Source organism: Typha angustifolia, chromosome 15, assembly GCF_048772165.1.
Source record: "Typha angustifolia cultivar Huaian chromosome 15, ASM4877216v1, whole genome shotgun sequence".
NCBI lineage: Eukaryota > Viridiplantae > Streptophyta > Magnoliopsida > Poales > Typhaceae > Typha > Typha angustifolia.
Window position 1 is genome coordinate 1,996,465 of NC_133253.1, and position 14,024 is coordinate 2,010,488.

General features: G+C 37.2%; 1 protein-coding gene and 1 non-coding gene across 12 annotated transcripts; both read right to left on the bottom strand.

Moving 5' to 3' along the window:
* Positions 1-2,067: 2,067 nt before the first annotated feature.
* On the bottom strand, positions 2,068-6,888 carry LOC140777990 (uncharacterized). Of its 11 annotated transcripts, none has more exons than XM_073122471.1 (7): positions 6,715-6,887; positions 6,479-6,618; positions 6,004-6,168; positions 3,630-5,928; positions 3,309-3,400; positions 3,107-3,176; positions 2,068-2,478 (listed from the first exon to the last, which is right to left on the bottom strand). In XM_073122471.1, the coding sequence occupies exons 1-4, from the start codon at positions 6,718-6,720 to the stop codon at positions 4,026-4,028; spliced, it is 2,214 nt and encodes a 737-aa protein (XP_072978572.1). In that variant the 5' UTR covers positions 6,721-6,887; the 3' UTR covers positions 2,068-2,478; positions 3,107-3,176; positions 3,309-3,400; positions 3,630-4,025. The 11 variants fall into 11 exon arrangements, with proteins under 11 accessions (XP_072978572.1, XP_072978575.1, XP_072978573.1 ...); XM_073122474.1 differs by having other exon boundaries at positions 3,107-3,217; XM_073122472.1 differs by having other exon boundaries at positions 3,309-3,414.
* Positions 6,889-6,922: 34 nt separating this feature from the next.
* On the bottom strand, positions 6,923-6,994 carry TRNAP-AGG (transfer RNA proline (anticodon AGG)). The gene has a single exon. It is a non-coding gene; the product is annotated as a tRNA-Pro (tRNA).
* Positions 6,995-14,024: the final 7,030 nt, after the last annotated feature.

A 14,024-nucleotide genomic window follows, 5' to 3' on the forward strand; every position in this document is an offset into this window, starting at 1 on the left:
TTCTGTGAACCAACAAAGACAGCAGGTGTGTGTGATCCCAGAACTCCTCTCTCTCTCTCTCTCTCTCTCTCTCTCTCTCTCGACTTTTAAAGTCTAATACATCTGCATCTATTAAAGTGAAATTTACAAATAACACCTTCCATTTTAACTTTATATTACAAATAAAGCTTTCTCTCTATTTTATTTGCCGACTATTCTGTCAATTTAAAATAATATATGTATATATATATTTTAATCTCACTCCTCTTATATTTTTCACTGTTTGAATGTTATTAATATTATGATATGGTTAAATTAAATTATATTTATCTATTAAATGGTAAGGTTTTTTTTGGATATATTAATTAAGTACAGTGCGTTTATTTATAATTTTCTCATTAAAATATATGGAGGTGGAGAATTTTGAGACGAAACCATCAAGTTTGGTCAGAGTTGACCAGCAAAGCTGACAAGTTAGAATAAATTTTAGGTGAAAGAGAGTGAGCTCCTCAAGTAGTAGGTAGTAGTTGTAATTAATAAATGGATTAGTTAATAATCTTCACCAAATTGGAGACCAAGTTGGTCCATTAAAATAGTTAATGACCCAAAATGTAGATTAGAAAACTCTATATTGCCTAGCTACTAGTAGTAGTAGGTATATATTACAATTCTCCATTTATTTATTTATTTATTTATTTTGATTAATTTTCTTCAAATTTATAAACGAAATGGTTAATGATACTTAGCTGTATGACAGAAATAGTATAAGCTTTACGTGGGATACACTTAAAAATGAAGTCCATATTGAAATTGCTTGTATTAATTTGCAATTAACTTGGGTTAACATGCTCGACATGATGCTTAATTTGCACTAATGACAGCTGATACTATTTCGTTAATCCTCAACGTGTTAGACTCTTGGGCTTGGACGTGATTAGCGAGTTAAACTGGGATAAAGTTTGAGCAGGTCCAGGAATAGCTATTCTTATTCCGTACCCAAGAATTAAAAAAAAAAATATATAGATGATTGGATTAGCACGGATGTCAAAGTCATACATTTGAATTAATCATGTACTAATTTCTATCTGCAGTTCTTAATGATTAAGAATTAATGTTGATTCGTGTGCCCAACACGTTTCATGTTATGTTATTTTTGTTAGGTGGAAGAAACAAATATTTGGCAAAAAGAATGGAGCTATAATTTTTAAGGATATTAGAATATTTAATAAAGTTATTTATTATGTGGCTTTATTTTTTTATTTTTATTTTTTAATTTCAGTGCAAGTGGAGTATAAATGTACTATATATTCTGGAAATGAAGCAAAAATGGGTAGTCAATATCCAGCTTGAGTCTTAAAAGGATGGAAAATTCATCTAATATGAAATAGTATCCCCCTTTGTATTTATTTAATATGTGCATGTTATTATATTCATCATGATTAGGTCTTGGGAATGGAAGACCCCTTTGATCACAGAATTATTACTCACAAGTGGTGATATCACATCACATAGTCCAGTGAATTCCTCAATCATCTGCAATGATTTATTTGTTCTTTTTTTCTCTCTATTTCATGAAAAATAGTAAAATAAAATTGCCTGATCCAATTACACATACCATTCTAGACTAATTTTATGATTCTCACTGTTATTTTCAAGGATTGAATTGTAATAGAACTCTCTTTTTTTTTATAATATTTATTTAACATCATGACATTATTTTAATTAATTAATATCAACTAAATTATTAAGATACCACCATTATTTTCTCTCATTTTCTATATTCCTCTAATATTTTCTTCACCTACCTCTACTATCGTCGCCATCACCACCCCTTTGTTTTCTCCCTTTCCCCCTTGTCTTCTTCTCCTCCTTTAGAGAAGAAAATTAGAACGAAGAAGATAGAAATAATTTAAATATTTAAATATTATTTTTTATATTAAAATATATATTTTCTAATAGCATTTAAGTTAATCTAGAATGTTAAATAAAATTATAAGAAAAAAAGAGGATCGAATTATAAAATCTTTAAAGACGGAGTTTAAATCACAAAATACGTAAAATATAGATATAATTTATACAAATTGCTTACATCTAAAGTGGCAAGACTGTCAAATCAAAACAAATCATCAGCATATAAAAAGTTCATGGATTTATAATTATTTGGTTAGAAATAGCGTGAAGTAGAGTCACCTTCCAAACTCAAAAGACCAATAATACCATTAGGTTTTGCCTGAAACACTCCTGATATAAACCCACATACTATTTCTCTAGCTAAGTTATAGCAGTACTTCCTTCCCATGCTTCTATGTGACACATGGTCCATATGGGAGGGCTTTTTGCACACTTCTCAACGCTGTAACAAAGATCTAGACTTGTAATAACTTTCTGGTATGAGAGAAAACTCGATACATTGTTGGAATCCGAAGTGCAACCAAAGTGCCTGCCTTCATGCCAAATGCCCCAGCTGCTGCAGCCTCTAGGTAAGGATCGGTTCCTCTCCTGATGTTTGACAAAGCCAAAAGTTAATGAAGAAATTTTGAACCCAGATGAGGTCAGTTAATCTTCAGACTAGGGTGTAGAAGGAAAAAAAATATATTATCTAAAGTTTGTCCTTTTTAATATTCAGATTATAACCCTATAATTGAGAGTAACCAACATTTCTGTTTATGCAGATCATATAGGGTCTTCTACACTTATATGTACATAATTAAGTTTAAAGTATTCTCAGTATACAACACATTATTAGCCCATATATAGATCAACGTCGGCCAAGAAAATGCATAGAAACCCAATGTGAATCTCCAAAGAACTTAAAGAGATGCAAATTACTACTCTCCATCTGATGAAGTAAATCTTGAAGAATATGAGGTCAATGACTTTTTCATATGAAGGTATACGTAAATGTTTTTCTTGTATACATCGCCCAGAGTTGCATGAGATATCAATTGGCATATAAGAAATAAAAATGACTAACTCAGGCTTTCTCTAACATGATAGGAAAATAAAAGAAGACAAAGAAATAAGTGAGAAAAGTTATACTCGTGTAGGAGAACCAATGTCTTCGGAGAGAGCTGGTTTATCTATTGGAATACAGACAAAATCCAGGGATGTTGATAAAACTACTTACACAGAAAATATTTTTGAAAAGTGGTAGTGCATCATTGAGAAAGTGTAGCCTATCCGATATATGCCGCTTCCTACATCAAGCGATGTAGATGTGAAACATTAACATCCAGTTCTGGTAAAAACGTGACTCAAAATCAAACGATCCAAGTCATGATGAAAAGCAGGAGAATATTTTGCATATTCTATTGAGGGCAAAAGAGAACCTCTTTATCCAAATTGAATAGGTCTAAGCACTTTGCACCAAGGCATCATGAAACTCTGATATTCCTCCTTTGGGAACAAGCTGACTATGATCCTGAAAATAAGAAACTGCATAATATCCTTGAGAAATTCCTCCTGCTGGAGATAAAGAAGGTTACACAATATCCAATCTCATTGGCTGTAATAGCGTGTAAAGTTGTAAGGTAATCATGACAAAGAACTTACAGTACCAAATTACTAGAAGAGCATGCTAAAGATTTACGGAACTAAATTACTACAAGAGAACCCAAAAGGGCATCACATACTTGAGAAGAACAACTTACAGTAACTGAAGATGGAATCTTCAAGTAGCAGCTCCTCAAATTTTCTCTATTTCAATGGCCCATTTCAGTGGCTGCATTTCTTCTCTGCAGGTATATATGGTATCTGTTCATGGGCATATTCAGCCTTGACCATCTAAATATCAATCTTGGCTGAGCATGCAGGTTGCTCTCCCTTTCTGGAAGTTATTGCACTCTAAGCTTCCATTTTGATTGTCGCAATCCCAAAATAGGTTGATCAACAGGTATCATACCGGTTTATGAGCTTATGATAACTTTGGAAGAAACCATATGTTACTTAGATTGAGAAAAAAGGGATAGTGAATCCATGTTCTGCACCTCCAGTAATTGTGATTCCTCAACAAATATTGGATTGTATTCTATAATGGAATGCCACAGTCAAGCACCAGCTTTACATCTTTGCAGTACAAATCTATCCATATGATCATATACTTGAATAGCTTCTAGGTAATAACGTTTCTTCTTCAGTGCATTAAACAATGAATTGTACATAGTATAGCGGCCCAGAAGACCTCTCTTGGTCATTTCTTCATATACTGCAAATGCATCTAATGTCTTTCCCATATTGCAGTACAACTTTATAAAAATGTGAAATGGCACATGATCAACAGGTAATCCAGATTTCTGCACCTTATTAAACAGTTCTTCTGCTTCCTGAACTCTTCCCTTTAAGCAAAGGCCTCTAATTAAGTTTGTGTATGTGATAATATCAGGTTGATAACCCCTGTTCAGCATCTCGCTAAGCAATTGCCTAGCAAAATATATGTAACCAGAATTACATGCTGCAGCAATCAACAAGTTGTAAGTGACAACATCCGGGAACAACCCATTAGCAAGCAACTCCTGCTTGAGAGATAAAGCACATGCAATGTTTCTTGTCTTCACTTGAGCATGTATAAGACTGTTGTATGTAAAGATATTTGGAGCCACACCCATCTCAAGCATCATATCTCTAATGGTGCAAGCACTAACAACATCTCCAATCTTTCCATAGCCATTAATAACAAGATTCCAAGTTTGAGGCTCAGGGACAAATGAATGAATTAACATCTTTTGCAAGAACTCTGATGCCTTCAGGATGTACCCATATTGACAGAGCCCATGAATAAGCAATTTGTACGTGATCTCATCTGGTAGAATACCTGCAAGTGACATCCTGTTGTAAATATCACAAGCCTCTTCGATTCTCCCGTCTTTGGATAAACTGCTTATAAGAGTATTAAAGGTCACAAGGTCGGGCGGGAAACCTTTCTTGAACATTTCTGAAATGCATCTAGATGCAGCTTGTATATCATTATTCAAACAAAATCCATTAATGATCACATTATATCCAATACGATCAACACTGACGCTTCTTGTGGACATTTCATCCCAAAGCTCAAGAGCTTGTTTCATATCACCTGCCCTAAAACAGCCATCCATGAGTATCGTTGAAGTGATTAGATTTGCAGCTTCATGCTCATCCAATATCTCAGCCAAAGTTCTCTTTGCATTATCCAATAGACCCCTGTTGCAAAGGGCATGCATCAGTATGTTGCAAGTAATTATATTGGGTCTAACTCCTCTCTCTGCCATTGAAGAAACAAGATTGAGAGCTCTATCCACGGTGCCCCAACGGCAATACCCATCAAGAAGTGTATTGTATGTAACAGTATTTGGCGACACACCTAAATCAGACATATGATCAAGAAGCCAAGTTGCAGTCGATAACTCACCGATCTTACAAAGCCCATTCATTAGAACGTTACAAGTAAATTGGTCCGGAATCACATCTTTCTCAAGCAACTCATTGAGAAGCTTCAGTGCAACTTCAACCTTCCCATCTAAACACAATGTCCGAAGGGCATACATCAATTTATTCCAAGTAACTATATTGGGTCTGACTCCTCTGTCTGCCATAGAACAAACAAGATCAATGGCTCTATCCATGGTGCCCCAACGGCAGTACCCTTCAAGAATTGTACTGTATGTGACAGAATTGGGCGACACACTGATTCTAGGCATAAGATCAAGAAGGCAAGTTGCAGTCGACAGGTCACCAACTTTGCAGAGCCCGTTCAGTAGGACATTGCAAGTATATTGGTCTGGAACTACACCTTTCCTAAGCAACTCATGGAGAAGCTTCACCGCAGCTCCCACCTTTCCATCTAAACACAGCGCCCTAACAAATTCACAACTTCCTCTGTCCAAATCAAGTTCGGAGTCAGAACTACTTCCCGAACTCAACACATTAGAAACTCCCTCATAGAAGTTACATCTTCCAACGATACTAATGCTTTCCCTGCAAAGACAAGAATGTGCTGTCACAAAGAGGAAATTACCACTTTAAGTCTTGATGGGCGGCGAATGAATCCACCTCAACTTTTTCAATCTCTCCATTGTGTCAACTAGAACCGAATCCAACACACTGAAAACAGCAGGCGGATCACCTTCATCTTTGGGGCTACGATTGAGCTCCCGATTTGAGAACCAGCTGTGGACATCAATCCGGTAGGTCTCCTCAACGTTCACTACTACACTGCTGGCATTTTCATATATCAAGAAAATGCTATCAAGAACAAACACCAAGCATACGGAAGAAATAAATAAATAATGTAACAACTGAAACCAAATAAAGTTGTGATTTTTATCCAATTCAAGAACCAGCAGTGGACATCAATCAATTAGGGCTCCTGAACTTCCACTGCTGCAGTACTAGCAAGCGATAGATCAATAAAGCAATCATGAACAAAGAGTCCTCAAGAAGAAGAAGAGAGAATAACAAATCAACCTAAATAAAGTTGCGATCTTTAACATACAATCATTAGTGACGCGCGGGATTATGGCTATACCCGAGATGGTCGTCGGATTCGGAACTCCGGGAGAGGATTCGGAAGAAGAAATCGCCGATGCGACGGACAAGAGGGTGGTTCCTGAGATCGGAGCTAAGGATTCGAGCCACCTGATGGAACTCGACGCCCCCGGCTATTGACTGGGCGAAAAGAAATAGGCATTAAGAAATTATTTGAAAAATCAGTGAAAAAAAATGGAGAGAGAGAGAGAGAGAGAGAGAGAGAGAATGCTTTACCAGCATTAGAGCTATAATTCTTGGTTAGTAATTGGGAACGGCGTTGATTGGATTGGAGGGAGAGGAGAAGAAGGAGATGGCCGTCAAGAAACCCTAGCTCTATAGAGCTCAGTGACGGCAGGGAGAGATGAGCAAGGGCGACAAATGTTTGAATTTTGTTTTGTTACCGGAAGTAACAAAAAAAACATTAAGTAAACAAACTAGTGGGGGGGCATTCCGAGAATTGAACTCGGGACCTCTCGCACCCTAAGCGAGAATCATACCACTAGACCAAATGCCCAATTTTAGCAAGAAAACCAAATTAAATATAATAACAAGACTTTAATGGCGGCTTCTTCCGGAACTCAATTTAGTGGAAACAAAGAACTGTTATAGTGTTTGTCTAATCGTTTCAGATTTTGTTACAAATTTCAGTGTATAAATGATATGATATATCCTAATATTAGTCTCGAATGATCTAGCTGTTACCTGAGAGTCGGACCTAGCTCCGTTTTTTTTGTTCGGTCAGTAGTTCTCCTCTCCCTTTTAAAAAGCTTTTTTCTCGTTTGTTTTCTTAACGTACTTCTCCCCTCCCCTAGATGGCTAGGGGAGAGGAGAGACTTATTCCCTCTCCCTTCTTTTCATTTCCTCATTTCTCTTCTTCTCTCCCTCTCCGAAAACTTCATCTTCTGACTCATCTTCTTCACTGTTAGCCCTTGGTTTCTCTCCTCTGCTCCCGGTTCATCTATAGGTGATGCTCTTCTTGTAGCAGTTGCTGGGGATTAGCGATTCTAGCGCTCGGTGCCTGCCGTGGTGATCTTAACATCTAGATGCATAATGAGCTTGCCCAAGCCACTCTTGGCTCACGAACTGATCGTAACCGCGTCGGAGCACTACGCGACCTCTCTCGATCTCCTCGTTGTGGCCAATGGAGTTCTACCATTTTGTTCCTCGACCATTCATCATTTTTTTTTCTTCTTCTTTTTATTATAATGTAGTGTTATGTGTTGTTCACTTGTTTGTTAGGGATTATCTTCTCTAGCTCTTCAGAGATTCATAGAGTTGTCGGATTGCAATGAAGCCGCATGCTAACTTGTCTTTTGCCCTCATGATTCTATCAAACTATGAAAATTTTGATACGAACTACCTCAAAAAAAAAAAAAAAAAAAGACCCAAAAATCAGAACACTCATGAATTTGTACACATTAAAATTATCGAAAAATGTTAACAACTAAGAAAATGACAAAATTTTCCAAAGGGCCACTCATCACTCTATCTTGCGGCTGTTATCTTCCTCCGATGATCTGATGCTCCAATAGTGGAACCCCTGAGGTGATGATGCTGACAATAATAGTAGTGGGGCAACCTGAGCCTTTCGTTTGCAGAAAATATTCCAAGATCTCTTCTTTCATCTAACAGTATTTGATGGCACCTACACTCCACGCTGCAAAATCCCTTCTCACCCCTGTAAATTATCATGACATAGAATGGCATTAGATCTCTCTGGCTTCTAACTTCATTAACTTAGTTCTATATCTAAGAGAGAAGATGTATATATCTATACATACGAATAGATATATTACTTGTACATGAAGACATCCATCTGAGGACCCAACTCCTTGTGGCAAAGAGAGCAAGCCTTGAGGAACCCTAAGTCTGGGAAGCCTTTCCGCAGCCTCATGGAGGCCTTCACGACGACTGGGGGCGGTCGCCGTTGCGGCTTCTGTATGAGAAGCTGGAGACCAACGAGGTTCTCCGGCGCCGGCATTGAGCTTGACACCACTCTAATGGATTCACCATAGTCCTCCCCTATGTGGAAGATGCTTCTGGCTCTTGGAAGCATCTCGGGGAGAGAGAGAGAGAGAGAGAGAGAGAGGAGAAGGATTAATGGAGATGGGGTCAGTAACGGGGGTATATAAAAACATTTGAAGTTCACAAAAACATCTCGTTTTTCACGTGTATAATATATTGTGATATTGATACACCACCATCTTCTATCTGGCTGACGTGGACTTTGGCCCTTGGCTTATTACTACTGAATGGAGCAATTTTATAACTTTTATTTTATTTAATTTTATTTTGAATTACAGCTTCTTATTTCAAAATAATAATTAAATATTATAATAGTAATGTTTTATAAGACAAATATTATTCATTAAAGTTATATTTTATATTACAACATTAAATAATATTTTATTATAATTTCATAAAATTATTTTTTTTTTCACTTTGTATTATAAGAATAATTATTTTTAATAATAATAAATAGAAATGACTATTTGTCTATTTATATTTCATCCCTATATAGTTGTTACCCGTGAACGAGGTTCATTCCTCAACGTGCGTTTTATGAGCAAGACGAACGTTGTCCTATTTTAATATCGAGTTGGACACCGAAAGCGAAAGAGGCATCATTGCATTCTTGCCCCTTTTATGTTTATATTTTATATAGGAGGACATGAAACACGTTTTGGAGTCAGGAGTAGTGTGCACTGGTAGTAGTGGGGGAAATAATTGTTTTCTTGAGGTTATATTTTGAAATATATAAACTCTTTTTTAAAAAGAAAAACTATGAATAACGTATAGTTGCCCTATCGTATACCCTCGTGACTCGTGAGCCATGGCTCCCGCCGCCATTTCTCCACCTCTCCTCCTCCTCCTCCTCCTCCTCACTCGTTCATCTCGATCCGCCGATTCCTCGCCTTGCGACGGACCAAGAACTAGAGTTCCTCGTGCCACGCAAACGAAATCCAAGTTGGCACAGCGATTGCGAGGTTTGGCTTAAATTCACCATGAAAACGAACAAGTTCTTTATCTTTTGAACTAGGAAAGGTTGATTCGAGTATGCTTTGATGTCGTCGCTTTTCCATTATGGTTCCTGCGTTGATTCTGTCATCTTTTCTTTAAGAAGAATTAAAAATAAATCTTTGGTATTAGATTATGGCTGTTCATGTCATGGTTAAATTTTTCATAAAAACATTTGGTTCGTTGCATGCATTGTCTATAAAAGTGACATTTTTTATTAGATAGCAAGTAAAGCTTGGAATTTAGGATGCTTTATATGTCTTCGCAGCATTTTTGATGTTTATAGCTAAATGATAATCTCTTCTAGTATTAATCTTCGGAATTTCCATAGTTATATTTTATTTTTGCAGCTGGCCGAGCTGGCTAATTATAGTTCTATTAGGCAGTAAGTTTTGCAGCTGCACAGATTAAAGAGCACAAACCAGCTCTCGGCTGCTGAGTATTAGCAGCCGAGATTGACAGTGCTCCACAATTAATGATCTACTCGTTTCACTTCATGAGTTAAATTTAATGTCATGAGAGTGAGAAGATGTTGATGTCATGCATAGAAATTCTGTTGTAGTACTTTTATGCAATTTTAAGATGCCATGCTTGTGTGCAGCTGTCTCTGGATCGATAGGTGTTTTAATTTCTAAGTCATTCTCTGTTTGTTTAAGATAACGAGTGAAACGATTACTAGAGAAACGAAAGTTCTATTTGAAAAATCTGCCCAAGTATTATGTCATCTTATCTCATCAGCAGATTCATTCTGAAAAATAAAAGATCCTCTTGTCTAAAACCACAGGGATATTGGTACTTTATAGGTTTTAGTATGATTAGTGGATATGTAGATGGACTTTGTTTGACCACCTTCAAGATTCAGAATCTTATCATCTTGATAAGATGGAATTAGAGTGGAATTAGAGGAGAGTGAAGATAAGTAAGAGTTGTTTCAGTTACTACTCATGGAGAGGTGATAATTTGTCAGCTCATGTACTTCCAGTACAAAAAGAATTATGCATCTCCAAACAAGGCTGAATTTGAAGGTGATTTTACCTTTTTGATGGTTTATGATCAAAATATCTTTGACAGCTTCTGTTTTCTGACCACAATAAAAAGATGTGTTGCTCGGTGTTATTTCGTCATTGCAAAATGTTAAGATTCCTTCTTACGGGTTGAAGTTTAGGTTCAACAAGAGGTATCTTTCTTAATATATGCTAAAATGAGCTAATTGCAAAGATTGAGATTGTTAGGCAGTTACAGCTAACAAACATAGAATGCTTGCCGATACATCAAGCAGAGCAGAAATATAGACCAAATTAGAGGAAACCTAAACCTGTTCCTGAAGGCTGAAGGTTGTGTTCATTTACCCTATATGCTTCCAATTATTTCTGCGGTTTGGACTAAGTGTTATCTTTTGTCAGAACTTGTAGACGTTATGCTATGAAAATTACCATAGTAAAGGGCCATGAATCTTTACTGTGTAAAAAAAGGTATTGCAAAATGGATCATATATAAATAAATCTCTTAAAAATCCTCTTTGTTCCATGCAATTTGACTTTTTGTAGCTGTTGTTCTATGGGAAATACCAAATCATCATTTTGTAATTGCATTCATTTTATATTCATCACCAACGAACCATGCCTTATTTACAGGATGAAAGTTTATTTATCTATTTACTAAAGTAGATACATTGGCCTGGATACTTTTTACTGTGCTTTCTATTGCTGCTCATGCTTTTCTCCTTCACGCACCTTCTCGTAGATTATTTGTCTTGTTTTCGGCTATGGACAGCAGCACCCTTGACACAGCAAGAATCAGCCTCAACAATATGAAGCAGCATCTTCTCTTGGTAGTCAGGGCTTTGAGTCTCTCTGATGACATTCAACAGAAAAGAACAAAGGATTATATATTCTGTTATTGCAATTGACTGAATGCTGAATATACTCCTATGCTCTTTTACCTATGATGGTTAATGAGTTGCAGATTTTGGCGACTCAATCGAGGGCCTTCATCAAACCCCTCACATAGTATTTCTCCACCTTTATCTCTGTAACAAACTACTCCTATCTCTCGGTTTTCAAAAACCTGCTGCAGGGAATTCAGATCAACATATCCTTTTCCTAAGAGAGAATTTGTTTGTTTGTTACAGAATCTAACCTTGTTAAGCATGCTAGTGTTGCCGAGAGTACTAGATGCTTTGCAGGGTTGTACATGGCCACTGTGGAGCTTGGAAGCTTTGATAAAATACCTGGTGTCCTTTCTTGGGATGATTATGCTAGGGAAGTAACATCTGATGGCCATTGAGCAGTACTGAGAGAAGTTGGTGCTGCTGGTGCTGGTTCAGGACTCTGAAGAACAATTGAATTAATAGTTGGAAAACTTGTAACAGTTATCATTGAGAACTGACATAGTGATGACAAAGGACTTCCTACTTGTTTTCTGGCTATCTTGCATTGGATCATACGGCAAACTAGTATGACAAGGCAGCAGCATCTTTCGCAAATTCTCTCTCCTTACCGACCAGGAGAGAGTTTGTATGGACTCTCACTATGACTAAGAATGTTATAAGGTTAATTTTAATTTTAAATAATTATTATAGAGAAAATTATTTAGTGGTTGAATAGCTTGATGATTTGATTTAATGACTCAACTTGATTGATGGTTTAATAGTACGATTGGTTTAAAGTATCAGTTCGGAAGTGCGACAGTTTGTAGCAAATTTTGGCAGCATGTGATTAAGATTGGAGCAATTATTCAGTGAATTATATAATTTATTATATTAGTTAAAATTTAATGGACCTAATAACTCTGTATTTAAGGAGGTTGTTGCTTTGTTTAACTTATATTAGCTTACTTTATTGGTAGGGCATCACATAAAATAAGTACTTCTCCGTCCTTATTAGTACCAATGAAGCAATTCCTCAAGCAAGAGTAACCAGTGGTTGTTGGATCCTGCCCTTGTCCAAGTAAAGCTATTCCTCTGGTGCATCTCTCAAGCAATAGTAACTAGTGGTTGTCGGATCCTGGCCTTGTCCAATTAACTGCCGAATGCTGCAATTATGAAGCACTTTGTGTAATAATCTTGGAATAATCGAGTTTATAGTGTTTTGCATTACTGTGATATGCAACTATGTAAGGTACGCGTGCATCGCTGCCACTTTATATATCCTTGGGTAGGATCTCGAGGGTTGGGCTAAGTTGGGCCTTCTGAAACCCCCTATTCTACTGTTGTTTCCTCTGTTGGTCTTATCTCATGCACCTCTAATTAATTATAGATTTACTAAACTGATCAAATGAAATTTAGCTTAGTGATGGGTCTTATCAACCCATGACTAACACCATGGGTTTCCACTTTATAAGCATATGTTCCGAGCTTCTGACCTATTTATTGTTTGGGAGAATTAAAAGCCGATAACCTTGATTTGAATGTGAATAAGCATAAAATTAAACTAGTACTGGTGAGGTATTACAATCACTTCTGTTTGGGTCTCTCCTCACCTCCATCCACCATAAAAGCTATTTTTAAAAATATCCAACATCATTATTATTCTAGTGATCGATTATAAAAATAAAATTAAAAAAAAAGGTTGAGATGGCCCACTTGGGTGCCCTTAATCTGAAGACTTATCTTCGTTTGGTCACCTCAACGAATGAGGTTTCCAAATCAGTTTTGACTCATCCTTCTCCTCCTACTCCTCCTCCTCCTTCTCCTTCTCACACAAGCAACCTCCTCCTCCTCCTCCTCTGCCACTGCAGTACATGATCCAGTACGCTTCATTTTGACCATTCGCCAAAAATGTCCCATTTACCTCCTATTTATTTATTTATTAAAGCATTGGGGCAGAAAATATTCCTGCACAAAAAAAAAAAAGACTTAAAATAAAGCCCAGAATAAAAGGAAAGAAACAGTGGTGGGTGTCAGTCTCCAGGTACACCTGTGGGGGCTACTAAACCCCAAACCCTAAAACAAATCTTAGCATGATGACAGAGGTGTTGAAACTTGAGAAGGAAAAATATCGACTTTGCCAGAACTGCCACTGGATGTAGATGCGTATGCGGATGTGGATGTGGATGTGGATGTGGATGTGGATGTGGGGTGCCCTCGAGATCTCTGCCTCTGAACCAGCGATGGGACGGATTCTGTATACGTCTCTCCATGCACGAATCCGCTGCATCCCTTCTCTCCCCCCTGCGCTCCACGTAGCTTTGCGTAGGGAAATTCCCTGCAGCCGATCTGATGCCTCTGCAGGAAAAACAACTCATTCCACAGACACCGACCAGTAAAGACATCGGAATTAACGGCTTTTCTTTCTCGCACCAACCCTTCTTTTTTCTAGTTTTTAGTTTTTAACTACTTACGCACGCACCCATCGTTTTTTCTTTCTTTCTTTCATATTACCACCTACAGTTTTCTTTTATTATTCATTTCTATATTTTACTCTCTCTCTCTCGTAGTCCCCCATGCCCACATTTGACTTGTGTTAAAGCTAAAGTGATGATGCGACAACCCCCACGAGAGCGAGAGAGGAGAGGGAGGAGAGATT